General features: G+C 40.8%; 1 protein-coding gene across 2 annotated transcripts; it reads right to left on the bottom strand.

Moving 5' to 3' along the window:
- LOC139444827 (phospholipid-transporting ATPase ABCA3-like) lies at positions 1 to 26919 on the bottom strand. Of its 2 annotated transcripts, XM_071225805.1 has the most exons (19): positions 26362 to 26919; positions 22340 to 22579; positions 21577 to 21827; positions 13594 to 13831; positions 12554 to 12727; positions 12125 to 12306; positions 11180 to 11308; positions 10750 to 10879; positions 8233 to 8387; positions 7034 to 7189; positions 6693 to 6903; positions 6301 to 6550; positions 5876 to 6021; positions 4558 to 5568; positions 4225 to 4443; positions 3520 to 4028; positions 2108 to 2295; positions 1802 to 1972; positions 1 to 1658 (listed from the first exon to the last, which is right to left on the bottom strand). In XM_071225805.1, exons 1-19 carry the CDS (start codon positions 26675 to 26677, stop codon positions 1205 to 1207), a joined length of 5130 nt encoding a protein of 1709 aa, XP_071081906.1. In that variant the 5' UTR covers positions 26678 to 26919; the 3' UTR covers positions 1 to 1204. The 2 variants fall into 2 exon arrangements, with proteins under 2 accessions (XP_071081906.1, XP_071081905.1); XM_071225804.1 differs by having other exon boundaries at positions 4225 to 5568.
- Positions 26920 to 27314: the final 395 nt, after the last annotated feature.

Here is a 27314-nt window from a genome sequence, read left to right as displayed (position 1 = left end):
AAAGAAAACATCCTTCCAAAACAGTACTGCAAAAATTCTTTTATTGAGCATGTTCCTTCACACATCTAAATTATTGTTTTGCATGTGAACCTAACGTATTTCAAGATAATAATTTTGCAACAAGCAGCATTTATGAGTGTGTGGACTTTCCAACACTGTGATAAAGATTGCTGGTGGAACAAGTAAAGCATTCAAAATTCACACGAGACAAAGCTGATGTCAACAGGCGTATGTGAACGGTTTTTTTTATGACCAGCAATTAATAAGCAAATCATGCAAACTAATATTATGATAAACGCTGTTCGCGAAGCTGGTAAAACCATTAAAAATCAAAAGGAGGTTAAAAAATAAACAATAAAATATGTCATAGTGTTCTGTGTAAGAATCGTCAACATGGAATGTCCATGAATGACAACATAATATAAGAACAGTTATACTGTGGGAAAGGAGCTGAAGTTAACTTTGTATAAGTGTACGTTTACGTATAAGTTTACTAGAATGTATAAATGGTTTCTTATTGAAGAACAGTTGTTGACAATGTTATTTTGTGATGCTGTGAGAGGGATGACGTCATTTAACATTAAAGTTTGAAAATAGTATATTTTCCCTGTTTACTTTCAGATCTTTGTTTTCAGATGATCTATTTAACATTTTTCAATTCTTTCTGCTAAATCTGATCTTATTCTTAACTGTCAATGTCAACATTAATCAGTATTTGTTGTTTTTGCATACTGCTTCTTAATAGTAACTAAAAAGGGATCATCCCTTCGACTCGCTGCCTAAACATACAGAGACATATTCGTGTGTTAAGAGAATATGTTAGAAATGTATTAGTATATAGAATATTAGCATATTAGTATTATTATATATTTAGACGTTAATCACATTTATCATAAAAGAGATTCTGGCCTCAAAATCTATGAACAATTGTTATCCTGACATTTGATGCCATCGTTTAACGACATTTTAAAGGCGGCATATATAGAATGATGACAAGTGATGGTCAATAGCTATACCAGGGAAAACATTTCTGCATCAGAAACCCTAAAGCTTGGATTATGATTATTTACATGACATGGACCAGATCTTGAGTACTTAGGCATCACATGACCAAGTCTCTACACCGGATGTGTTGTAATGATAGTAACGATAACATTTTTCAACTGTGATGTTATTCCTCATAAGTACTATTACTCAAAATCCCTCAACAGCAGCAACATATTCTTTTGCAAAGGCCTGTTTTATCCTCCTTTGGTGGAATCTGCCATCGTGTAAATGAGAGGAACACTTGTTCAAGGGTAGTTTGGTGAACTGAATAGTCCTCGACAGAGAACTGCGCCTTGGATTGTTCCATTACGGTGAAGACCTGGGCGAGACTGACGGCGTTGTAAGGAACTTGGAAGTGAACATAGCCCTGGTGGTCGTCGAACACGTGGGTGTTGGGATAGGATGATATGATGAAGTTCACCAGCGGTTCTGTTGGGGCAGGAGCCCTTTCATCTGATACTCCTGGTTGAGTTTCAACTGTTTTCATTCTAGCTATCAGTGTGTAGCCCTGGCCGAATTTGGTCTTCAAATGTTGTGGTGTTCCAAGACACACGAATCTTCCATTCACCATGATGGCAATTCTTGTACAAAGAGCGTCACATTCTTCCATGCTGAAAAGGTCAGATATTATTCAGAGCTATTTAGTATTATTTATTGTCATTTTCAGTTATTTTCTGCAATTTCAAAAATTGAACGTTTATGAATTATCGTGCAAAGAATGATTTATTAGATTAAAGATCAACATTGTACTAACCTGTGAGACGTGAGCACGAGGGTCCTGCCGCACTCTCGGACCTTTGACAGGACGTTCCAGAGCTGCCGCCTGGCCTTGGGGTCCATCCCTGTGGACGGCTCATCCAGCATGATGAAGGCCGGGTCTCCAACCAGAGCGATGGCGGTGCTCAACTTACGCTTGTTACCACCACTGTAGATATAATTAACATACATCTAATATGAAAGAAATGCATACGTACTGTTGAACAAGTTAACACGTAAATACAAGCTGGAATACATTTTTTAGCAATTCAAAGAATTAATACAAAACTGTAAAGCCCTTCACCTGTACTCCGATGTTGGTTTGTCTGAATACTGCCTCAGCATCATGATATCCAGCAGGTTGTCACAGACGCCTTTGATGCAGCTCTCCGGCACCCCCTTGAGTCTGGCGTACATGGTGAGAGTCTCTCGTCCTGTCATCTGGTCAATCAGAGCATCAAACTGGGGACAGTAGCCCATGTTCTCCTGCACCTGAAGTAAAGTAGTGAAGGTAATTGAATAAATGAACTCGACACAGGGTTAATGTGTAACAGAGACATTAATTTAATGAGTAGAATAAAATGTTTTTAAGTGATGCAATACTTTAGAATATTTTATGGCAGATTGTTTTATTGTTGAACAATGATTGAAACTATATTACATTGTTTTCTTGAAATGATTCAGTAGACGCTCATTGCACTGTATCTGGGCAGTTATAAGTCGTCAAGAATTTAGTACTACTAAGAGTAATCAGGAAGTTATGTTTAGATGCTAGCGTGGTGTGTACACATCCGGTCCGGTATACCGCAGACAGTGATATTATGTTACAGAAACACGTGGAATGTGCCAGTGTCGCTTGACTGGTGAGGGTACTGAGTAGAAACTTCCATAAGCTGGCTAGGTTGGTAATTATGGGACAAGAGCGTATTTAGGTATATCTCACACTTTTCACTCATTACCCCTGAATCCATGCATCGGCCACTCCTGGAAGCTTGACCGCTGTTGCCGCTGAGTGTATATATATTAGTCTGACTCTCGCTATCACCACTGTATTTTTGTTTGTATTTGATACTGATCACTGCCATCATATTATGTATTGCCATTGAATATTGTACCACCACCCTATTGTCTACTGCCATATTGTAATTGTTGTGTGCAATAATTTGTTTTGATTTGTAAACCTACTTAATATTGTAATGCTATTATTAATTTATACCATTTTGTGTCTGTTTGTTGGTTTCACACTAAGTTCTTTTACGTACAGATTTCTTGATTAACATACTGTTTGAATTTTGGAATCGACATATGACAATAACTTCTAAGGGTGAAGAAATAAATCACGTTATAGATTCATCGCTACTGTCCATGGCCTTGCAACATATTGATGGCATGTCAAAATCAGTGCTGATTTACAATATCGATAGTTTCAACAGACATAACGATATGAACAAATAAAGTTAATATTTAACTTTTCCACCGTTTTAAGTCACTGCACCAGGGGTTAAGAAGCATACTATTCACGTAAGACCTTCAGACTGAGAATTGGATGCATGCACCATACCATCTGGGTGATCATGTGACATGCCCATCAACGATATGGCCCCTTGCTGATGAGCTGCCTGGCGAAGACTTGATTCCCTTTTAATATAGCCGATTGTGGCGGAAAACATATTACACTCATTCATTCCGCTAATCCTGATAAAAGACTTCAATTACCTTTTGCGTGTGATTCTTGATGTTAAAGGACCGCAAGAAAACATTTCCATGTGTCAGCATCACATCGCCAGTTATCATTTTAAAAGTGGTTGTCTTTCCTGCACCGTTTTGACCAAGGAGACCAAAACACTCCTTCTCTGGTATGCCCACACTCAAATGATCAACAGCAACGAAGTTCCCGTATCGTTTGTAAACGTCCTTCAGGACTAGTGCATCTGAGTTCCCGATTCCAATAGGTAATTCATCAATGCGTTGCCTCTCACTAAGAACATCTCCATCCTCAGGAACGTGTTGCATTGGACTGAAGGACGATGCACTGGGCTGTGGTATTTCTGTTTCCTGTGGTCTGAAGGCATACCAGATTCTCTGTGGTATCTGATACTCAATGAACAGTGTCACAGACATATAAACCACTGCCTGGAAGAGCATAAAGACAACATAGCGTCCGACTCCTGGGGAGTCCCAATCCAGGAAGTTTTCAGTGAATGGACAGTTATCTCCACATGAATCTGCAAAAATCAAGCAATACGAAAATGAACAAATCATATACCTGATAAAATGAAAATGTGTCAAATGTCAAGTCGTCAAAAGGAAGATTTATATTACCTCCACGAACTTTAGGCATCCATGCTATATTGCCAAAAACGGATTCGCTGTTTATGACTCACATATATGTCTATATAAAAGTAAATATGGAAAACCAACCTTTACAGCATTGATTTCTCCCTGTTGTTGTTGCACAAAGTGATGTGTAGTTTTGCTTAATACAACTGTCAAGGGATTGATAGTTGCTGTACATATCCATGTAGGACTTCCCGAAATTGTAGTGAGGGAAAACTAGTAGAAATATCCAGTCTGCGACTTTAGCCTCAGATGTCTTTCGTAGGGTGGTCAGCATATATACTGTTAAAAGAGTTGCAAGACCTATTGGAAAGAAGAAAGAAAACATAAAATGATTAAATGGAACACCATTACTCTCACTCATACATTTATGGACACTATCTTTTCTCATTGTAAGTACGTTCTTAAATGCCGCACCTGTGATAATGTTCAAGATGATGATGACAACCATCCCAGTAGGAGCGGACTTGAACATATACTGGAGAGCATACATGAAGGGCAGAACTGCCAAACCATACACAAGCAGGATGAGGAACACGATGCCTAATCTCCCATCTTCTGTATATGCTGGCGACTGGAATCCTGCAAACACAATCAGCAGCAACAGGGATGGAATCAGGTAGTTGATGTAGTCCCAGGCCAGGGTGGACAACCAGAAGACAAATGGTCCAACTCCACTGACAGTCTGAAGATGTTTGGCGCCCACCTGCCTCTCCTTGATGAGGAAATAAACGAAAGATGAAGTAAGGAAGGCCATGCCAAAAATAAGACAAAACGCCACAGAAAAGCCGAGTGCAGCTACAGATGAAAGTGTTCTGTCTGATGTCTCTTTATCATCACGAGGAAGAGGGTTGTTGATAGTGGTAATTGAATGATCCTGAGATGTAAAATGTTTGAGGATTGCGTTCATCATGAAAGACAAAGCTATTGGCTGGCCGTGGTAAGGTTGTCCATTAAAAATACCAATTGCTTCTTTGCTAGATTTGAACTGTGCACCAATGATCACTTTCTTGTTGTAGCCACCGATACCAAGCTCTTTTGCTCTTGATAAGAAATAGCTTGTAACATTATATGTCGACAGATCTATCATATCAGGTTTGTTTTCAGATCCTGCAAACTGATCACGGTATGCCTGTGCAAGTTGCTGTGGTAGTTGTTCTGGACCCCTTTGGTTTGTGCCGTAAAGATATGGGACGTAGGTGCCTTTGAATGGTGCCAAGTCTAGAGTTAACGGAACCTCGACTACTTCCCCTGGGTCTACCTTGCTGATTGCCAGAGCAGCAATAGCGAAAAGTACTGGCAACAGAAGCTGGACAATGGTGATGGTCCTGTTCCTCCATGTGTGAAGAGCCTTCTTTACAAACATTCCTCTGAAGCGAGACAACTCCAACAATATTCCTCTGGTTTTAGTGAAACCCCGATTGAATGCTGAAATAAATAAATGACTCATTTAAAAATATAATCAATAAATATAAGCATACTCTCTGTTCCATATGTATCATATTGACTGAAATTTAATAAATATTATGAGGATATGAATTATTTGTTGCTTTATAGATAATTATTTCATAATAATGCTCAACAAACCACTTGTTGACTTAGGCAACTTGTAGGTCGTAACTGCGAATTGTTAGTGGTGGTGGGGTGGTTATTATTTCAGTTGAAGAATGCAGATGTAAATGTTTAGACAGGGAAACTATAAAATGACCACATGCTTTATTGAACTGTTATTGACCTAATAGATCTGCCGTTTCCGCTTCTCTCATTTCATAATTGCCATTGCTCCAACCATTTGTTCCGTTAGATATCAAATTGTTTCTTGATCCTGTTGGATAGTCTTTATTGACATCTCCATCCTCCTTTTGCTCCTCCTCGCCAGCTCTATCAAACAGATACAATGTTCAATATGTTTAGATTGATACTGTCAGATATGTTTGTGCTGGTATGTGTTGTTGGTGTCCGTCATGACATACCTGTAATCATATCACCAGTATGCCAAATTGAGCAATATCAGCGGTACAAAATGTCTTAAAATGACATGACATAAAAGACTAATTTATTTATCGTGACTTGAACAACACTTTATTGATGACATATTGTACCTGTTCCTTTCACAAACTCCATATATGTTTTAAAATACTAGTAGATGACACTTCCTACTTGAGAAACACTTCCTCCATAGTGGTTGCACTTGCGCCAAAACTGGATATGCCAAGCTTCTCCCTCTGGGTTTCAATCTTCGTGAAGAGAGCAGCAAAGTTGGCTGACTGGTCATCGGGCAACAGGTAGGAAAGTTCAGCATTGATCTCACTCTCCATGACTGCTGTAGGGACGTATCGCTGGACAACAGCGGTCACTGACGCCACCCGACAGGTGGGTTCCTTCACCATCACCAGGTGGTAGCCAGCGCCTGGAATACAGATATGTAGCCAGAGACGTTATGAGAAGACAGAACTATAACAGACAATAGGTAACGTGAAATCGTTTCAGGCAACTTAGGATTCGACATGAACATATATACATAATTTACAAGCATAAAAATTCAGTAGTACCATAGAGTTTCTTCAGGAAGTACGATGTCCCACAGCACTTGACCACCCCTTCTGCCATGATGGCGATGCGGTCACCCAGAAGGTCAGCCTCGTCCATGAAGTGAGTGGTCAGCAGCATGGTCCGGCCGTGTCTGTTCTTCTGAAGGATGTCCCATGTCTGTCTCCTTGCTGCAGGATCCATACCGGAAGTCGGCTCATCCAGGATAACGATCTAAGATCATGCTTTTCTTCAGCATCATTTGTACCATACTAATGATATGACACAAATGCAAATAGCGACATTGATAACTGTATTGTTTTTCATCAGGATAAAATATATTGATTAGCTAGTAATGGACTACCTTCGATCCTCCAATCAGAGCAATGCCAACAGAAAGCTTCCTCTTCTGTCCTCCAGATAGATGCTGAGACTGGGTGAATCTCTTCAGACTCAAGCCAACCTCATTCATCATGGCGGTGACATCAGATTGAACATTTTTGCTCGGACAACCTTTCAACTGCAAAAGCAGAACTTGTATTGCTTTCCTTTCTTGAATTGTAAGTAACATACTCATGCCAACAGTTTTTTAATGGGTAAACACAAGATCATTCTTCTTTAAGAAGCTGATAAGCCTTAATACAACAGCAATCCTATTCAAATCGGATTTAACCCTACTCACTCACTTCTAGTTTTTCTCACCAAAGCTAAAGAAACATGTTTGGGAAGATGATTCGGGTGTAATATGCAAGTGTTTGCAAATATAAGGTACATCTCAAGCCAACTTCATTCATCATGGTGATAACTTCAGATTGAACAGCATAACTCGGACAACCCTTCAACTACAACACGACATTCTACATTTTATTGCTTTGTTTTGTTGTACTCGTGGGTTTTACCAATTGGAAAACGTCTTGAGTTTCTACAGACATTCTTCTACTGAAATATACTGAAATGCTGTTCAAATCGGATTTAAATCCCACTCGCTCACTTTTGTTTTCCTTCTAGAGTGTCCTGTCATGAAATGAATTCATCTACAAAAACATAACGGAAAACGATCGAGTGTTTGCAAAAGAAAAATATCAGGTACACCTTGTTTCGTTGATATAGAGATATATACAGAATATTACTTGATTTGGTTTTGCAACATTGGTATGACAGACTCAGGGGCAAAATATGAAACCAGTGTTTGTGATCATCGAGATCTTATTCCAACAAAATAGTACAACTAGTACAAATATGCAAAACGGTAAAGAACACCTAAATAAACTGAGTTCAGTGTTATATAACTGGCCATGTTATCAACCATGCGTGTATGTAAGGACTATCCACACAAAAAGGAGTGGTATATTTCCGGTGATGTGCACTGTCCACATGGGAAATATCAACATAGATGATCAAGCATCTATCACTTGGCCACTATCACATCTCGCCATCACATATAACGACTATTGCTGGGCACATATATAATGATATATAACACTTAACAAGTGCTTAATCAGTGTTCACAAATATAGTCCAGCATTCTGATCATGGAGATGAAATAAGAAAAACGAAACTTACACAGGCAAAGAACTCCAGATGCTCCTGGACAGTCAAGCTATCAAACAGGATGTTGTGTTGAGGACAGAGACCTAGACTCTGCCGGACACTCTGGATGTCGTTGTTGATGTCGTAACCGTTCACAATGGCGGTGCCTCCAGATGAAGGGATGAAACCTTTGAATGGATTCACAAAAGTTATCATCACTGTTACCAGATCAAGACATAAGACATCCAGTTGCCGTCTTGTATAAATCTATACACGACTGGTCGGCATTGTTCGTATATCATGATACCACCTGCTTGTCACGTCACATTTGATGATGCTCGCACTTCGAGTCGGTCGGCAGTTACAAGACACATTTTACCTGTAGCCTCCTAATGATAAAGTCCTATAGTCCTCACCACTTAAAATCACGAAATATTGCGATGATTAATTAACAAAGATAGGTGCTTGTGTACTAATATACTAGCCACATTAAGAAACTGTGCACGGAGAAAATATAGATATAAGGGCACACCGTCCATATATGAAATATAGGTTTGAACACAGCAATCATTGGAGACATTCAAACGCTCATGCACGTGCCATGCGATATGACGTCATTGATGGGGGCCTATGGACGTGCGATGTGTTACTGCACGTGCATCCTGTGCAGCTGTACACAGCATGTGCAACTCAAAATTCGCTGTCACTTTGGAAAGCATGATCTGTGGTCATTCAAAAATTCAAAACTTCTCAGGCGCAGACACAAGCATATCACAAGCAAATCATGCCAAGATTGACAGCTGCACAGCGTCATGAAGCCATTGGAATGATCCGAGCGGGAATGAGGCTACAACAGGTGGCAACACATTTCCAATGCCATCGTAACACGATATCTGCATTGGTGAGGCGTTATCAGAACACAAATGACGTTGCCGACCACCCACGTTCAGGACGTCCTCGAGTAACGACGCCAAGACAGGACAGATGGACAGATCGAGTTACACATCTCCGACACAGGTTCCAAACGGCAGTAACGACGTCCCAGACAATTCCTGGACTGCGCCGTATCCATCCCAACACTGTCAGGAATCGTTTACGTCAGTACGGGATTCGACCACGACGCCCTGCCATACGTCCCATCCTGACACACCGTCATCGAGTCAACCGTCTAAGATGGTGTCGAAATCATGTTCGCCAACCTCGAATATGGTGGAGAAATGTTGTCTTTACAGATGAATCGAGGTTCAAAATTTCCCACAGTGACGGGTGCCAACGTGTCTACCGGCGTTTGGGAGAACGTTATGCACGCAACTGTATTGTGGAGAGGAATCGTTTTGGAGGTGGCTCTGTGATGATTTGGGGTGGGATAACAGCACGGCACCGAACCCCTTTGGTGGTTGTTCAGGGCAATCTCACCGGTGTTGGCTACAGAGATCAGATTCTGAGGCCTGTGGTCATTCCTTTCCTGCAACGTCATGGCCCGGGATTGACATTTAAACAGGACAACGCTCGTCCTCACACGGCTAGGGTCGCAATGGATTTCCTTCACCATAACGATGTCATGTTACTGCCATGGCCTGCAGTTTCTCCAGATCTCTCCCCAATACAGCATGTGTGGGATGAAATGGAGCGCCGTCTGCGTCGTCTTCCACATCCTCCAGATAACGTCCGTGACTTGAGGCACAGGATTTGAGGAGGATATGGCAGGCCATTCCCCAGGCCTTCCATGCCCATTTGGTGGACTCCATGCGTCGCCGATGCACCGCTGTGATTCACGCACAGGGTGGTCATACCCGTTATTGACTTTGTGACTTTGTCATATGACCCCCTACGCCATTTTGATCTTCTGACGTCATCGTAACAGATGTTGTTCAGGTCCCGTTGACATTTTCTTATGGTCCGATCATTCAGCTGCTACAGCGTCTGCATCATTTTGCTCTTGCTGTGTTGTATTTCAATCCAGAATATATTTTCTCCGTGCACAGTTTCTTTATGTGGCTAGTATACTTATAAGCCATTCCGCCGATAAGGGATATTGTTTAGAGTAATGACAAAAATTGCAAAGTGCGCTTTTCAAGAAATGACCACTTTCTTTGCGCTGAGTTTTGATCACGTGGTTACAATCGACTGAGGATCGGTGACCGCAAGCAACTGGATTTAGCAGTGCGTGCAGCGAACGTACATTGCCATCACAAACTGAAGTAAAATACGTGCAGATGTAGTATTTCAAAGGGCTAGTGACCAAGGTCACTGCAAAACATAACCGTTTGCAGTCACCAGGCTGTCGATTCTTGCCTGGATTGTAACCACGTGATCAAAACTCAATGATGCTTTCCGCTTTTTATGTGCAAGTACATTTAAAGTGATGGATGCTTATTTTAAAGTAAAACACTTTTCATATTCATAAATAATCTCTGCAGATTCGATTGTACGATTCTTAGTATATCATAAGCATGTGTTTATGAATCACTATCAAGTTGTGATGATAGCAAGTGTTCGCGTAACCTATCCTACCGGTGGCACCCGTCGCGAACCAGTGAGTGTATGTACCTGTAAGGACAGACATGGTTGTAGTTTTTCCTGCACCGTTGTGACCCAGCAGAACAGAGATCTGACCCTCGAACATGTTGAGACTCATCCCATCCACAGCTACCTTCTTCTTAGATCCAGAGCCGAAAACCTTTGTGGCAAGAACACATTTGGATGAATTGTTCATTGGCTGTTTTTTTAAAATGATATCTTAATTCAGAAAACGTAGCTATGTTTTATAAGGTAAACTGATGGAGAATGAGTATAAAATATTCTGCTTTTGAAGACATTCCACGTTGAGATGATTAATAATAGGTCAAAGATGGTGTGTACAATGTGGTTTACCAATAAACATATTATCAATTATAGTTTTAGATTTGAGAAAAGTTTATTGTAGTCCAATGCATAATGCCAAAACAAGCATATAATTATGACCATTCAATGTTCTCACCTTTTTGAGATTTAGGATGGATATTCCAGTTTTCATGCCACTTGGTTCCTTCTCAAAGTGTTTCTCATCCAAGTGTTGATTACTTGAATAATCGGCATTTCTCTGCTTAGTTCCACACCAGTAAGAGGCCTGGCATTACAAAGTCCAAAACCATTACAGCCCAATATGCAAAATTAAACATACAAAACTTATTTAAACATTTTCATTTTGCATAAAGAACTATTAGAAAGACGTTTAATATGATATGAGAAAGTCATGTTTTGCAGGGGTGAACTTCCCCACGTTGGGAGCGTATTAATCACGTTGACATATATAAAACAAGCAAGTAAACATTTGTCGTTTTGTATTTTGAGTACAGGCCGTCCCCTTTTTACAAACCTTTACCCCTGCTTGTATTGGCACTTCTCCACTTCACCCTGTCCTTAGATATTCCAGAGATGGTTATTCACTGTTACTTTGTAAAATAAGGTGACAGTCTGATCAACCGAAAACATTGTTTGTTTGTTGTTTAACACCAAACTCAGCAATATTCCAGCTATATGACGGTGGTCTGTAAATAATCGAGTCTGGACCAGATAATCCAGTGATTGACATCATGAGCATCGATCCACGCGATTGGGATCGATGACATGTATCAACCAAGTCAGCGAGCCTGACCACCCGATCCCGTTAGTCGCCTTTTACGACAAGCATAGTTGCCTTTTACGGCAAGTATGGGTTGCTGAAGACCTATTCTACCCCGGAATCTTCACGGGTCCCACGCAATTGGGATACGATGACATGTATCAACCAATTCAGCGAGCCTGATCACCCGATCCCGTTAGTCGCCTCTTACGACAAGCATAGTCTCCTTTTACGGCAAGCATGGGTTGCTGAAGGCCTATTCTGCCCCCGGATATTCACGAGTCACAATGAACTGGTATACAAGCTACAACAATTACTTACGGTGAAGGGGAAATAGAATGGTTTCGGCACACCAAATTCCCCTGGCCAAACATTGTCCATATACCAGGTGATGAGGAGATGGATTGCCGTGTCGCCTAGCAACATCAAAATGGCGTCCAGCAGGGAGAAGTTGTCATCCACAGTAGCGGGCTCATGAAAATTAGACCACTGCACACCCGAGCCTACATAACATGAAGACAAAATTGTAAATATCAAAATGTCAAAATATGTATCCTTATAGAAACGCTGAATATACTTTTCAGATGTAATATATCAGGCTGCAGTTAAGCCAAATAAACAACAATATTTTCCCTGAGGTTCAGAGAATTTCGAATTTATAAAGAATTTTGCAATTTATAATGGATGCATTGACATTCATCAGTGCTTATCCTTATTACACATGCGTTTGGAAAGTTCAAAGAGACACACCAGCTCCTTCGTAGAGTGATATGACATTTGCACCAAACGCCATTCCCACATTGAACAGGAGACAGGAAGCCAGTTTAGCTGACCTCGACATGTTCTGGTATATGATCAGCAGGTAGAAGTACGGGCAGTAGGATATGAAGAACACGATCCCGCTGATTGCCGCTCCGATGTTTGCTGAAATGTAAAGAAAGCATGGAACATGAGTACGCATGACAACTTCTACTTTGACCATTTTCTAAAAATATTTAAAAAAACTATTGAAACATTGGATGCATGTATGATTTCAAAAGAACGTATCAAAACACTCTGCTTGGTTCTATATGTTGTACAACTAGCCATCAACAATCAGAGGACATATTTGCCACATGTGTATTATTCCATTAATATGACATCATACATATCCGGGGGTTTAATCACACTGGTGATATCTCGTTTAATAAGCATTACTTAGAAGTTGACGGATGACAACCAATTTTATGTCCATCATGTTGTTACAGTATAATCCTTCTGTTGTTATTACTTATTCATGTTATCCCACTCATGTATGCATTTGTTGTTACTGTGAATCCTGCACAACTATATATTTTCTGTACCATGTTCCTCATTCAGTATTGCTTGACAACCGTATGAGGATCTATACCGAAACGTCGGTTTTACAGTATTAAAGAAGATTTCTCCCATAATCAATCGCCTGCAGTGGTTTATTCGCAGTGGTTTATTTTTTTCACCCAATCTGATTGGCTGGTTGAGAGTGGAAAGTTGTGTCATCGCGTTTTGATTGGCTGGCTAAAAATAATTGACGGCACTATTTTCGGATGGGGATACCCGAGGTAGTCTGGTACATTAACTGACGGCGATAGGTTAATTGTGAGAACACCGTTCTGTGAATGACAAATACAAAACTGAAAAAACTTGAATACAATCGTCACACCACAATACAATCTCGAAGATATTACATTAAAAAAAATATGGATGGTCAGGGTCATATCATATTGTACGTCAATGTCAGGTCTTAAAGTCACGTAATGATGCATATTTACCCCTTTGAGTGAAGACGCTGATCATGAAGCAGTAGGAGATGATGGAGACGCCGTAACAGAGGAGGAACACAAAGAACAGGGAGGGATCTGATTTGGCCAGAGCAGCTCCCTTTCCGCTTGCATTTACTCCACACAACAGAGTATACAGCACCATGATTACCAACACATATATAAAGCTGGTCAGAAACAAAGACGTCCAGTGAGCTGAAGCACTCAGACCCATCAGTTTCATGGACTCCTGCGGAGGAAGAAATATAAGCGATCAAATCTTAACTCATAAGGGGCGATAGGCTAGCCTAATGGTAAAAGCATTAAATTGATACACCAAAGATCCGGGTTCAGTTCCCCACATATACTCTTCAAAAGATGAAACGCACAAGTAGTATGTAATTCGATGAACCTGACTACACATCCGGTATATAAATTGGATGTATGTTATTGGAAAATGTTGGTGGCTTGATATTCGACAAACAGTACGTCAAAACGCAGCCATTGTCGATTTGCATTGTTTTAAACGGCATTGTTTTCACACTTGTTCAAAAAAGTCATGGAGGAAAACGGTAAAGCAAAATGCACGTGCAAGTTACGGCATTCGTAACGCGTGGTAGTGGTCATAAAAAGGCAAGGATAAGCCAATAATTTGTCATTTAATTGTCAGCATTTTTCAAGTTCGAAATTTGCCGAGACTCAGCGCTACCGATCGGAACATCGCCATAGGACGTATGAGAAAGAGGGGAATCGCAGTCTCCTGTTGCACGCCACTTCAACGTCCACCACAGCACCATTTGCCGCCTATGTGACCAATACACTGAGATCAATTCCACTGCAGACCGTCCAAGAAACGACCGACCAAGAGTTACCACCCCTGGTATATCGGACCAGGCTGTCAGGAACCATCTTCGCGAAACTGGAATCCGACCCAGAAGACCAGTTATCGTCCCTGCTTTCCAACAGGTCCATCGACAGCGACTCTTGTGTTGGTGCCATACCTTACAGAATTGGAATTTGAGAAACTGGAGACGAGTGTGATTTAGCAATGAATCACGATTTCTTCTTCATCAGCGAGATGGAAGACAACGTGTTTACCGTCGTCGAAATGACCGTTTTGACCCACATTGTGTACGTGAATTCAATAATTTCGGTGGCGGTAGTGTCATCCTACACCATGAGATCTGACTTGGTTGTGGTTCAGGGAAATCTGACAGCAAATCCCTACATCAATCAAATTCTTCAACCTCAACTTCTTAACCGCCAGAGGGAGCTGCTTAAAAGGACAACGCTCCACCGCACACAGCTCGTGTCACGGTAGACTAACTTCATAATGATAACATCAACTACTTGCCCTGGCCGTCAAGATCTCCAGATCTTAACCGAATCGAACACCTCTGGGCGTAACTTCAGAATACGCCGCAGACACTCCCACATCTGACCAACGCTTTACAAGCAGAATGGCGCAGAATTCCGCACGACAGAATTCGTACACTTATCCAGTCAGTGCCGAGGAGATACAGAGCCGTGATTGCTGCCCGGTTGCCACTGCCTAACCTTGTGACCTTGTGACCTTGTGACCTTGTGACCTTGTGACCTATGTGACATGCGATGAACAGTTTCCAATGCAACCTTGTGACCTATGTGACATGACAATGAACAGTTTTCAATGCAACCTTATGGCCTTTTGTGACATGCGATGAACAGTTTTCAATGCAACCTTATGGCCTTTTGTGACATGCGATGAACAGTTTTCAATGCAACCTTATGGCCTTCTGTGACATGCGATGAACAGTTTTCAATGCAACCTTATGGCCTATTGTGACATGCGATGAACAGTTTTCAATGCAACCTTATGGCCTTTTGTGACATGCGATGAACAGTTTTCAATGCAACCTTATGGCCTTCTGTGACATGCGATGAACAGTTTTCAATGCAACCTTGTCGCCTTATGTGACATGCAATGAACAGTTTTCAATGCAACCTTGTGGCCTTATGTGACATGCAATGAACAGTTTCCAATGCAACCTTGTGGCCTTATGTGGCATGACAATGAACAGTTTTCAATGCAACCTTGTGGCCTTATGTGACATGCGATGAACAGTTTTCAATGCAACCTTGTGGCCTTATGTGACATGACAATGAACAGTTTTCAATGCAACCTTGTGGCCTTATGTGACATGCAATGAACAGTTTTCAATGCAACCTTGTGGCCTTATGTGACATGCGATGAACAGTTTTCAATGCAACCTTGTGGCCTTATGTGACATGCAATGAACAGTTTTCAATGCAACCTTGTGGCCTTATGTGACATGCGATGAACAGTTTTCAATGCAACCTTGTGGCCTTATGTGGCATGACTATGAACAGTTTTCAATGCAACCTTGTGACCTATGTGGCATGACTATGAACAGTTTTCAATGCAACCTTGTGGCCTTATGTGGCATGACAATGAACAGTTTTCAATGCAACCTTGTGGCCTTATGTGGCATGACAATGAACAGTTTCCAATGCAACCTTGTGGCCTTATGTGACATGCGATGAACAGTTTTCAATGCAACCTTGTGGCCTTATGTGACATGACAATGAACAGTTTTCAATGCAACCTTGTGGCCTTATGTGACATGCAATGAACAGTTTTCAATGCAACCTTGTGGCCTTATGTGACATGCGATGAACAGTTTTCAATGCAACCTTGTGGCCTTATGTGACATGCAATGAACAGTTTTCAATGCAACCTTGTGGCCTTATGTGACATGCGATGAACAGTTTTCAATGCAACCTTATGGCCTTATGTGACATGCGATGAACAGTTTCCAATGCAACCTTGTCGCCTTATGTGACATGCAATGAACAGTTTTCAATGCAACCTTGTGGCCTTATGTGACATGCGATGAACAGTTTTCAATGCAACCTTATGGCCTTATGTGACATGCGATGAACAGTTTCCAATGCAACCTTGTCACCTTATGTGACATGCGATGAACAGTTTTCAATGCAACCTTGTCACCTTATGTGACATGCGATGAACAGTGTTCAATACAACCTTATGGCCTTATGTGACATGCGATGAACAGTTTTCAATGCAACCTTGTGGCCTTATGTGACATGACAATGAACAGTTTCCAATGCAACCTTGTGGCCTTATGTGACATGACAATGAACAGTTTTCAATGCAACCTTATGGCCTTCTGTGACATGCGATGAACAGTTTTCAATGCAACCTTGTGGCCTATGTGACATGACAATGAACAGTTTTCAATGCAACCTTGTGGCCTTATGTGACATGCGATGAACAGTTTTCAATGCAACCTTGTCGCCTTATGTGGCATGACAATGAACAGTTTTCAATGCAACCTTGTGGCCTTATGTGACATGCGATGAACAGTTTTCAATGCAACCTTGTGGCCTTATGCGACATGCAATGAACAGTTTTCAATGCAACCTTGTGGCCTTATGTGACATGCGATGAACAGTTTTCAATGCAACCTTGTGGCCTTATGTGGCATGACTATGAACAGTTTTCAATGCAACCTTGTGACCTATGTGGCATGACTATGAACAGTTTTCAATGCAACCTTGTGGCCTTATGTGGCATGACAATGAACAGTTTTCAATGCAACCTTGTGGCCTTATGTGGCATGACAATGAACAGTTTCCAATGCAACCTTGTGGCCTTATGTGACATGCGATGAACAGTTTTCAATGCAACCTTGTGGCCTTATGTGACATGACAATGAACAGTTTTCAATGCAACCTTGTGGCCTTATGTGACATGCAATGAACAGTTTTCAATGCAACCTTGTGGCCTTATGTGACATGCGATGAACAGTTTTCAATGCAACCTTGTGGCCTTATGTGACATGCAATGAACAGTTTTCAATGCAACCTTGTGGCCTTATGTGACATGCGATGAACAGTTTTCAATGCAACCTTATGGCCTTATGTGACATGCGATGAACAGTTTCCAATGCAACCTTGTCGCCTTATGTGACATGCAATGAACAGTTTTCAATGCAACCTTGTGGCCTTATGTGACATGCGATGAACAGTTTTCAATGCAACCTTATGGCCTTATGTGACATGCGATGAACAGTTTCCAATGCAACCTTGTCACCTTATGTGACATGCGATGAACAGTTTTCAATGCAACCTTGTCACCTTATGTGACATGCGATGAACAGTTTTCAATACAACCTTATGGCCTTATGTGACATGCGATGAACAGTTTTCAATGCAACCTTGTGGCCTTATGTGACATGACAATGAACAGTTTCCAATGCAACCTTGTGGCCTTATGTGACATGACAATGAACAGTTTTCAATGCAACCTTATGGCCTTCTGTGACATGCGATGAACAGTTTTCAATGCAACCTTGTGGCCTATGTGACATGACAATGAACAGTTTTCAATGCAACCTTGTGGCCTTATGTGACATGCGATGAACAGTTTTCAATGCAACCTTGTCGCCTTATGTGGCATGACAATGAACAGTTTTCAATGCAACCTTGTGGCCTTATGTGACATGCGATGAACAGTTTTCAATGCAACCTTGTGGCCTTATGTGACATGCGATGAACAGTTTTCAATGCAACCTTGTGGCCTTATGTGGCATGACAATGAACAGTTTTCAATGCAACCTTGTGACCTTATGTGGCATGACAATGAACAGTTTTCAATGCAACCTTGTGGCCTTATGTGGCATGACAATGAACAGTTTTCAATGCAACCTTATGGCCTTATGTGACATGCGATGAACAGTTTCCAATGCAACCTTGTGGCCTTATGTGACATGCGATGAACAGTTTTCAATGCAACCTTATGGCCTTATGTGACATGCGATGAACAGTTTCCAATGCAACCTTGTCGCCTTATGTGACATGACAATGAACAGTTTTCAATGCAACCTTATGGCCTTATGTGGCATGACAATGAACAGTTTCCAATGCAACCTTGTGGCCTTATGTGACATGACAATGAACAGTTTCCAATGCAACCTTGTGGCCTTATGTGACATGACAATGAACAGTTTTCAATGCAACCTTGTGGCCTTATGTGACATGACAATGAACAGTTTCCAATGCAACCTTGTGGCCTTATGTGGCATGACAATGAACAGTTTTCAATGCAACCTTGTGACCTTATGTGGCATGACAATGAACAGTTTTCAATGCAACCTTGTGGCCTTATGTGACATGACAATGAACAGTTTTCAATGCAACCTTGTGGCCTTATGTGACATGACAATGAACAGTTTTCAATGCAACCTTGTGGCCTTATGTGACATGACAATGAACAGTTTCCAATGCAACCTTGTGGCCTTATGTGACATGACAATGAACAGTTTCCAATGCAACCTTGTGGCCTTATGTGACATGACAATGAACAGTTTCCAATGCAACCTTGTGGCCTTATGTGACATGACAATGAACAGTTTCCAATGCAACCTTGTGGCCTTATGTGACATGACAATGAACAGTTTTCAATGCAACCTTGTGGCCTTATGTGACATGACAATGAACAGTTTCCAATGCAACCTTGTGGCCTTATGTGACATGACAATGAACAGTTTCCAATGCAACCTTGTGGCCTTATGTGACATGACAATGAACAGTTTCCAATGCAACCTTGTGGCCTTATGTGACATGACAATGAACAGTTTCCAATGCAACCTTGTGGCCTTATGTGACATGACAATGAACAGTTTCCAATGCAACCTTGTGGCCTTATGTGACATGACAATGAACAGTTTCCAATGCAACCTTGTGGCCTTATGTGACATGACAATGAACAGTTTTCAATGCAACCTTGTGGCCTTATGTGACATGACAATGAACAGTTTCCAATGCAACCTTGTGGCCTTATGTGACATGACAATGAACAGTTTTCAATGCAACCTTGTGGCCTTATGTGACATGACAATGAACAGTTTTCAATGCAACCTTGTGGCCTTATGTGACATGACAATGAACAGTTTTCAATGCAACCTTGTGGCCTTATGTGACATGACAATGAACAGTTTCCAATGCAACCTTGTGGCCTTATGTGACATGACAATGAACAGTTTCCAATGCAACCTTGTGGCCTTATGTGACATGACAATGAACAGTTTCCAATGCAACCTTGTGGCCTTATGTGACATGACAATGAACAGTTTCCAATGCAACCTTGTGGCCTTATGTGACATGACAATGAACAGTTTCCAATGCAACCTTGTGGCCTTATGTGACATGACAATGAACAGTTTCCAATGCAACCTTGTGGCCTTATGTGACATGACAATGAACAGTTTCCAATGCAACCTTGTGGCCTTATGTGACATGACAATGAACAGTTTCCAATGCAACCTTGTGGCCTTATGTGACATGACAATGAACAGTTTTCAATGCAACCTTGTGGCCTTATGTGACATGACAATGAACAGTTTCCAATGCAACCTTGTGGCCTTATGTGACATGACAATGAACAGTTTCCAATGCAACCTTGTGGCCTTATGTGACATGACAATGAACAGTTTCCAATGCAACCTTGTGGCCTTATGTGACATGACAATGAACAGTTTTCAATGCAACCTTGTGGCCTTATGTGACATGACAATGAACAGTTTCCAATGCAACCTTGTGGCCTTATGTGACATGACAATGAACGGTTTTCAATGCAACCTTGTGGCCTTATGTGACATGACAATGAACAGTTTTCAATGCAACCTTGTGGCCTTATGTGACATGACAATGAACAGTTTCCAATGCAACCTTGTGGCCTTATGTGACATGACAATGAACAGTTTCCAATGCAACCTTGTGGCCTTATGTGACATGACAATGAACAGTTTCCAATGCAACCTTGTGGCCTTATGTGACATGACAATGAACAGTTTTCAATCCAACCTTGTCGCCTTATGTGACATGACAATGAACAGTTTCCAATCCAACCCTGTCGCCTTATGTGACATGACAATGAACAGTTTTCAATCCAACCTTGTCGCCTTATGTGACATGACAATGAACAGTTTTCAATGCAACCTTGTGGCCTTATGTGACATGACAATGAACAGTTTTCTACAAGATCATGTTGAATCAAAGGGGTAATAGCGACGGGGGACACCAGAAATGGTCTTCACACATTGTACCCATGTCGGGAATCGAACCTGGGTCTTCGGCGTGACGAGCGAACGCTTTAACCACCAGGCTACCCGACGCCCCTTACTTAGCAGACACTGCGTTTGCATATATTATCTCAGATTATAATAAACGGGCTTCCCTTAAGTTTACCACAAGAAAACTAAGCACTCCGGGTAAAACTGTGATATGTTGTGTGCTAACTTTAATGACAGATCTGCTATTGCCATTTGATGAATGCCAATATGTTCTCCAGTTAAAACTATCCAAGTCGTGTAAGTTGTCCCAATTTGCCCCAGAAGAGTTCATTGGTGTCCTAGAATTCTACGAACATGGATTGATTATGAATATTTGTCTGTCAAACGGTTTAATATTAATGGGGAGATAAACATCAAGTGTTGTCCAACTCGTTGGTGTTAATGTATATGTAATTCGCTGACATTCTATTTTTGAACCTACAGAGTAAAAAACAAAAGTTACTTGTCCCTATTGGCTTCATCAGTTCTACTCGAGCAGCTGTGCAACAATATAACGCCACACTGAAAGCTAATGCACCCATGACAACCCGGTAATAAATTCAATACAACATGAATAGAATATCCATTTCGCAACGACGAATGGCACGTTTTACAAATTTAGTACTGAGTAAAAGCACATGACTGTAAGTGAAAAGTCCAGAAAGTGCTAGGACTTAGAACCCGACTTGGAAATGCGTGATACCAATCAGATCGCGTCACACACGTCCATTTGTTTTACAATGTATGACATGCCAATGCTGATTGGGAACTAAATAACTGTTGGTCAAATGGTCATTCCACATTTGATGCCCCGACTAGTTTACCCCAAAAGACATTAAAAAAAACCCTGAAGACTTACTTTCAGTTTTCTTTCCTTCTCGTAAACAACTCCCTTTGTTGTCTGGATGGCCATCAGGATGAAGCTCAGCATCAGTAAGACAGGAAACATGTACTGCAGCAGCGCATTCATAGTGTCAACGATGAAGGGCGGGAATGGCATTCGCAGCATTTGAACCTCAAGCTCGTTCAGTATAGCAGTTGAGTTTGGGTTGAAATGTTTGATGATGGCTTCATGCAAAAGACGCTGGACAACCAGAAAGTCTCGATAATCTGAAGTATATATATTGACATGCAGAGGGGAGTTTCCATTTGCGTTTATATTAGCAGTTAACACACTGCATTCACAAGTTCATATCAGACAGAATTCAAAGGTACCGGTCTTCCTGCCAAACAAAAACCAAGGCAACCTGCTGATTCCGGAACTTGGCAAATCATCACATTATATAATGCAAGAACAGTTTATATCACATGCCGGAGTTCTTATAGAAACAATAACAATATTATTGCAATGGTATTAAGTAATATCCCAATAGTATTGCAACAGTGTGTTCAACAATTGCCCCCGATGGTCACCTTTTCTTTATAGGTTGTCAAACTTGGTCACTCGGATGACAGTGTTCCATCGTACCTTGACTTTGATACAGCTGGGCGTTTGCTAACTGCCGCGGAAAGACAAACATTGTTGCCTGCTTATCTGTTGTAAATTGTCTTACTGTGTCCTTTCCTTTTTATCATTCGACTATCACAGCGAAAGCTCTAATGTAATAATACCAACAAGTTACCTGGACGGTAAAGGGATCTTGGTTTACTGGAAGCCACGAAGGGAGTGGACTCTGTGGTGTGCCAACCACCCCCATTCTGGTCCCCTTTGGGACGAATGGCACATCGCAATGTCTTGGGTAGAACCGTGTCTGTCATGGCAACGTTTTCAAATTCAACCGCAAAGGCAACTTGTTTAGAATTGTAACTGTAGTAGTCCAGCATATCTTTTCTCGATGAAAATCCTCTGGACGTAGGCAAGCCTGTATGAATGGTAGAAATGTATATGCAATGCATCCGATGCTTTATCATGAATCAATGAACAGTAATGGGTTAGGTGTTGGATGTTGGCAAGTAGATATGTTCATATGCATGACCCGTTTAATAATTGAAAGGATATCCAGGTTAAAGTGTTTAAAGTTGGACAAAAATATTCAGGAACCAGATTGGACGAGGAAGAGGTTCAGAAACTCACTTTTAGTTGATGAATTTACACTGGAGTGTGGATTTACTACACCAAACGTTTCTCTTCAAACAATATAGTATGGTATTTAATGATGATAGGAAAAGGGGTGTTGTGCCCCAAGTGCCCCGATTCCACGCTAAAAAACGCTTCGCCACTTAGGCCTTTGTTTGTACAAGCTGCTATCACAAAAGGGGTCTGTGGCTATATATGATTGCAAGATGTGTTAGAATCGTTTGAAAATGTAGAAGATTGCCTGTGTTATATTTGAATCAGTGAGCTTTGTAACCGGTTTGAACTGACCCTACTACATGCTATATAAAGAGACAGATCTTGAGGCTGTGTCATTTCTTTTTGACATTTCTCAACTGTGAAAAGACCGAGATTGAAGTCTCTCAATAGCACTTCCTTTATTCGTTTTGGAAAATGCAGCTTAGTAACATCTCAAGGTTAATATGTTTTTTATCTGTATTGTTGGTAACATTGTAGAATTCTTTTTAGTAATTCTCTCACAAACTGTTGTTGATTTTTTTCTTATTAAATAGAATGACAAGCAAGAAAGTATTTCACAACTTGGATGCATGGGCCTCAAGAAATAACTGCCGTGACGACGATGGCTCAACAAACAGCTAGTAATGATGGTGTATTTTTTATCACATGTATCTGCGAAGACAACTGTGTCTTTCGTCTCTACCAATCTAGTTCAATGTATTTTATTTTTTAGTATCAGAATGTTCTCCTTTCAACTTTTGACCTTGCACTGGTGATCACTCATTTTTATGTATATGTATGTACTGTGATATTTCTCATTTTAACTCATATGTATGTGACGTCCTGCGTGTCTCGTAGGCCATAATGGCCGGACACTGTACACACTATTTGTGTATTTTTACTGTCATTGTTGTACAGTGTGTGACACGTAAAAATTTAAAAAAAAATTCTTCTTCTTCTGTATTGGCTCAAGGACAGTCCACCTCGTCTCCGTCGTACAGTTGTGATTTGTGTAACAAGTCATTTACCTACGCCAAGGGTCTGATGAGACATAAGCGTACTATACATGGCAATGAGAGTTATGTATGTGAAGAATGTGGAAAGCCATTCTCATACATTAATAACTATAAAGTCCATGTGTGTCGTTCAAACCGAAAGAGACCTGATCCACAGACAGTTAAACACTCCAGTCTGCAACCACTGAACCGCATATCAGCTCATAATGTTGCCCCTGAGACTGGTCTATTTCTGGCGTTGACTCAATTAACATACGCACAATGGCTATGACGTAATGCTTACATTTGAAATACGTGTTCAGAGAAAATTGGTTAAGAAATTGTCAGTAAAAAAAATATATATTGAAAATAGAGTTCCCTGTACGTAATGGTTTCGTTTTCGGAATTGTGTGTTTGTGTCACAGTCACCATGACCTCATACGGAAAATGTACGCTTGCTTGAGAATGCGGAAGAAAATACCTCACCAATGTATGTGTATTGGGTCGCACGGGAGCCACCTCCTTCAAAATAATAGCTATTTCTACCATTTATTTTACCTGCGTCAAAATATACCTGCGTCATAAAATCGGCAATCATTGAGTTGACGTTTCGCATTCATTTCTAGATACTAGAAACATCAAATATTTTTCAGACAATAAAAAGCAACTGTGATCATATATATTTCTTGATAACTTACAACTTATTATAATTGTGATGATGTGGACGACATGGCTTTACATACTGATCAACATTCTAACTGTGTACACTGCTTATCGCTTTTCGAGACAGGTGCCCCAGCTTGATGTTGTATCAATACCAATGAGGATGTACAGACAGTCACACAAACATCGCTGACCATCTCTAATGGGTAATAAAATAACTGAAATTGCGGAATTTAAATTTGAATTCCTAAACAAATCTGAATGTTTTATCAAGAATTATATTCAGACAAATAAAAAAGTTAAAAAAAACCAAAAAACTTATATCTTCTAAATATGAGAAAAGTTTTAAGTTACAACAACACGAAAAACGAGATCACAGTTACTGGTGCCTTTGACTACATGCACATACATATATACGTGTGAATATTAGTCATAATAGTTGCCTCCACACGTGTTCAATACATTAGAAAAATATGTGTTATGGTTTTCAGTAAGATAACATTATGGGCACCTTAATGGAATAATTTTGTAGCAGTAACTTTGAGTTACTAATTGACTGTTGAGCTTTTGTCTATGTTATGTACTATATTTATTAAGGTAGGGTTGATAAACACATTTACTTTGAAAATGTCAGCAGATAATATGGGCATCTTTAATGCTTCCGAATGATTATGACTCAGAGAGATGAGGGGATTCTGATTGTTTGTGCGTGTACTCCCAAACCTGCACCAGGGCATATAACGCGGGTAGTATAACAATGCGAGGCCGCCCAAATCGTGTATTTAAATTAAACCGTCCAACTGACTGCGACTTTGTCATCATTTGCAAAGAGCTGGTCCGTTCAATTTACAAGATATGGACAAGTCAATTTGTAACTGAGCAGGTCACAGGTTGTGCTTTTAAATTATGATAAAATTTATGAATAATAATTCGTTATAGTTACGTTTTGACATTGGGGATATGTTACTTTACTTATTTTACATTATCCCTTTACCATCTAATATTGACATCAATACCTCGCATATTGTTTCTCACAACAGTATAGGTTATAAAAGTGAGACTTTGTTTTTTGTTTGTTTGTGTGTTATTTAACGCCGCATTCAGCAATATTCCAGCTATATGACGGCGGTCTGTAAAATAATCGAGTCTGGACCAGACAATCCAGTGATTGACAACATGAGCATCGATCCACGCAACTGGGATCGATGACATGTATCAACCAAGTCAAGGTGCCTGACCACCCGATCCCGTTAGTCGCCTTTTACGACAAGCATAGATGAGGTGAGGTGAAATGGGGTTTAACGTCGCGTCCAAGATTATTGCACTTATATAGCGACGTGTATGTATGTATTGTGTGTTTGTGTGGCTGCTTGTACTAGTCCGGACTGATGCCGATTTATAGTGCTAGCTCACTGAGATACCATGTCGCAGTTGTAACATGAATACCCCACTCAGACACAGTATACTGACTCCGAGCCGACACCAGTCCTTGTTTTAGCCCCTTAATGCCGAGCGCCAGACAGGGTAACAACAAGTACCATCTTTTAACGTCTTTTGGTATGACGCGGTCGGGGACGACAAGCATAGTCGCCTTTTACGGCAAGTATGGGTTGCTGAAGACCTATTCTAACTCGGAATCTTCACTAGACTTTCAGAAACATCCCTTTGAAAGAAGAATATTGCGAAACGCAGATATCTATTTCTTTTGTGGTTTTCGGCTACATCCCCGCATTGTATACATTTCATCACGGTGTATTTGTATGTATATAAGAGACGGCATGCGTATGGCGAGTACACACATAGAAGACGGGTCAAATCAATATCACCATGCTCAGTTAATCGTCACTACTCTTATAACACATGATCACCTTTGTGTTTTAGTGCACGTGGTCACAGGACCTATATTTCTGAGGAACTGAGGAAATGAACCTACCTGAATAATCAGGTGGGGAGGTTTGGTTGTGGTGTGTTCCGTTAATACCCGTAATAAGTCCAGTGATGAGGGTATTGTTAGGTGTGAACAGAACCGTCACATCACCATTCCAGTAGCTCGACACTCGTCGAGCCACGTCTCTGGTGTTATATGATCGTGCTGGTTCATGGCTGATATCTACCAGAAATCTCATGCTGAAGAATATCACTCCAAACAGGAGGGGTAAAACAATTTCAAAGACTGTCACACAAATCTTTTTACGTTGTAGAAGGAAATTCTTCCACATAAGCAGCCGGAGCTGTCGAAAGAAGGCCATGTTGCTTGATAAGCCGTCACTCTGTCCACCTTGATCCCTTGTTTTACGCGATACGACGAGATTGCTACGGGGACGCCTCAGTGAATATGTATGTCAAATATATACTTTACACGGGGAATATTTCAATGGTAGTTGTCATTAAATATCCGGTTAGCAGTGACGGCTGTTTGGTGTACACAGTAACGTGATCTGCTTTCTGGGAAATGATCCGAACGTGGAAAAGCCAGGACACATTCCGCGGATTTCTCTCTCCATCAGTTGTCTCCCCTTCCGTGCGCAAGCTACCTTCCCTGTTGTCTCATTTGAACCAGTCATTAAAATATGTGTTATGTCACCCACTTGAATGTGAGACGGGCCACTTCACTTCACCACAACGCCCAAACCTGAATAACAAGTCAAACCTGGGTATTATTAGCTTGATCCAATTCCTTTGAATATAGAACTAAAGAAACAGTCCATGACGCCATGACGTAATGACTGCATTGGAGAATTGATTAATTATCAAAATCAATGCACACAATATTTTTTTTATGTGAACAGGATCCGAGTGAAAAACGGCAGTTTATACATCAATGACTAAAACACGAGGGACAGGACTGTAATTGTCGATAGGGCTGTACACACAAAGGGATATAAA

Source organism: Haliotis cracherodii, unplaced genomic scaffold, assembly GCF_022045235.1.
Source record: "Haliotis cracherodii isolate W230 unplaced genomic scaffold, xgHalCrac1.p SCAF_6, whole genome shotgun sequence".
NCBI lineage: Eukaryota > Metazoa > Mollusca > Gastropoda > Lepetellida > Haliotidae > Haliotis > Haliotis cracherodii.
Note: the sequence above shows the minus strand (reverse complement) of the source record. Positions and strands in the feature narration are given on the sequence as shown.

Bases quoted from the DNA above. Each gene is read 5' to 3' on its own strand.
- LOC139444827 (XM_071225804.1), bottom strand. From the start codon at position 26,677: ATGGCCTTCTTTCGACAGCTCCGGCTGCTTATGTGGAAGAATTTCCTT. The intron at 12,307-12,553 runs GTGTGTCTCTTT...CATGTTATGTAG, and splicing joins ATCACTCTACGAAGGAGCTG to GCTCGGGTGTGCAGTGGTCT. The intron at 7,190-8,232 runs GTAAGTTTCGTT...CTGCTTTTGCAG, and splicing joins ATCTGGAGTTCTTTGCCTGT to TTGAAAGGTTGTCCGAGCAA.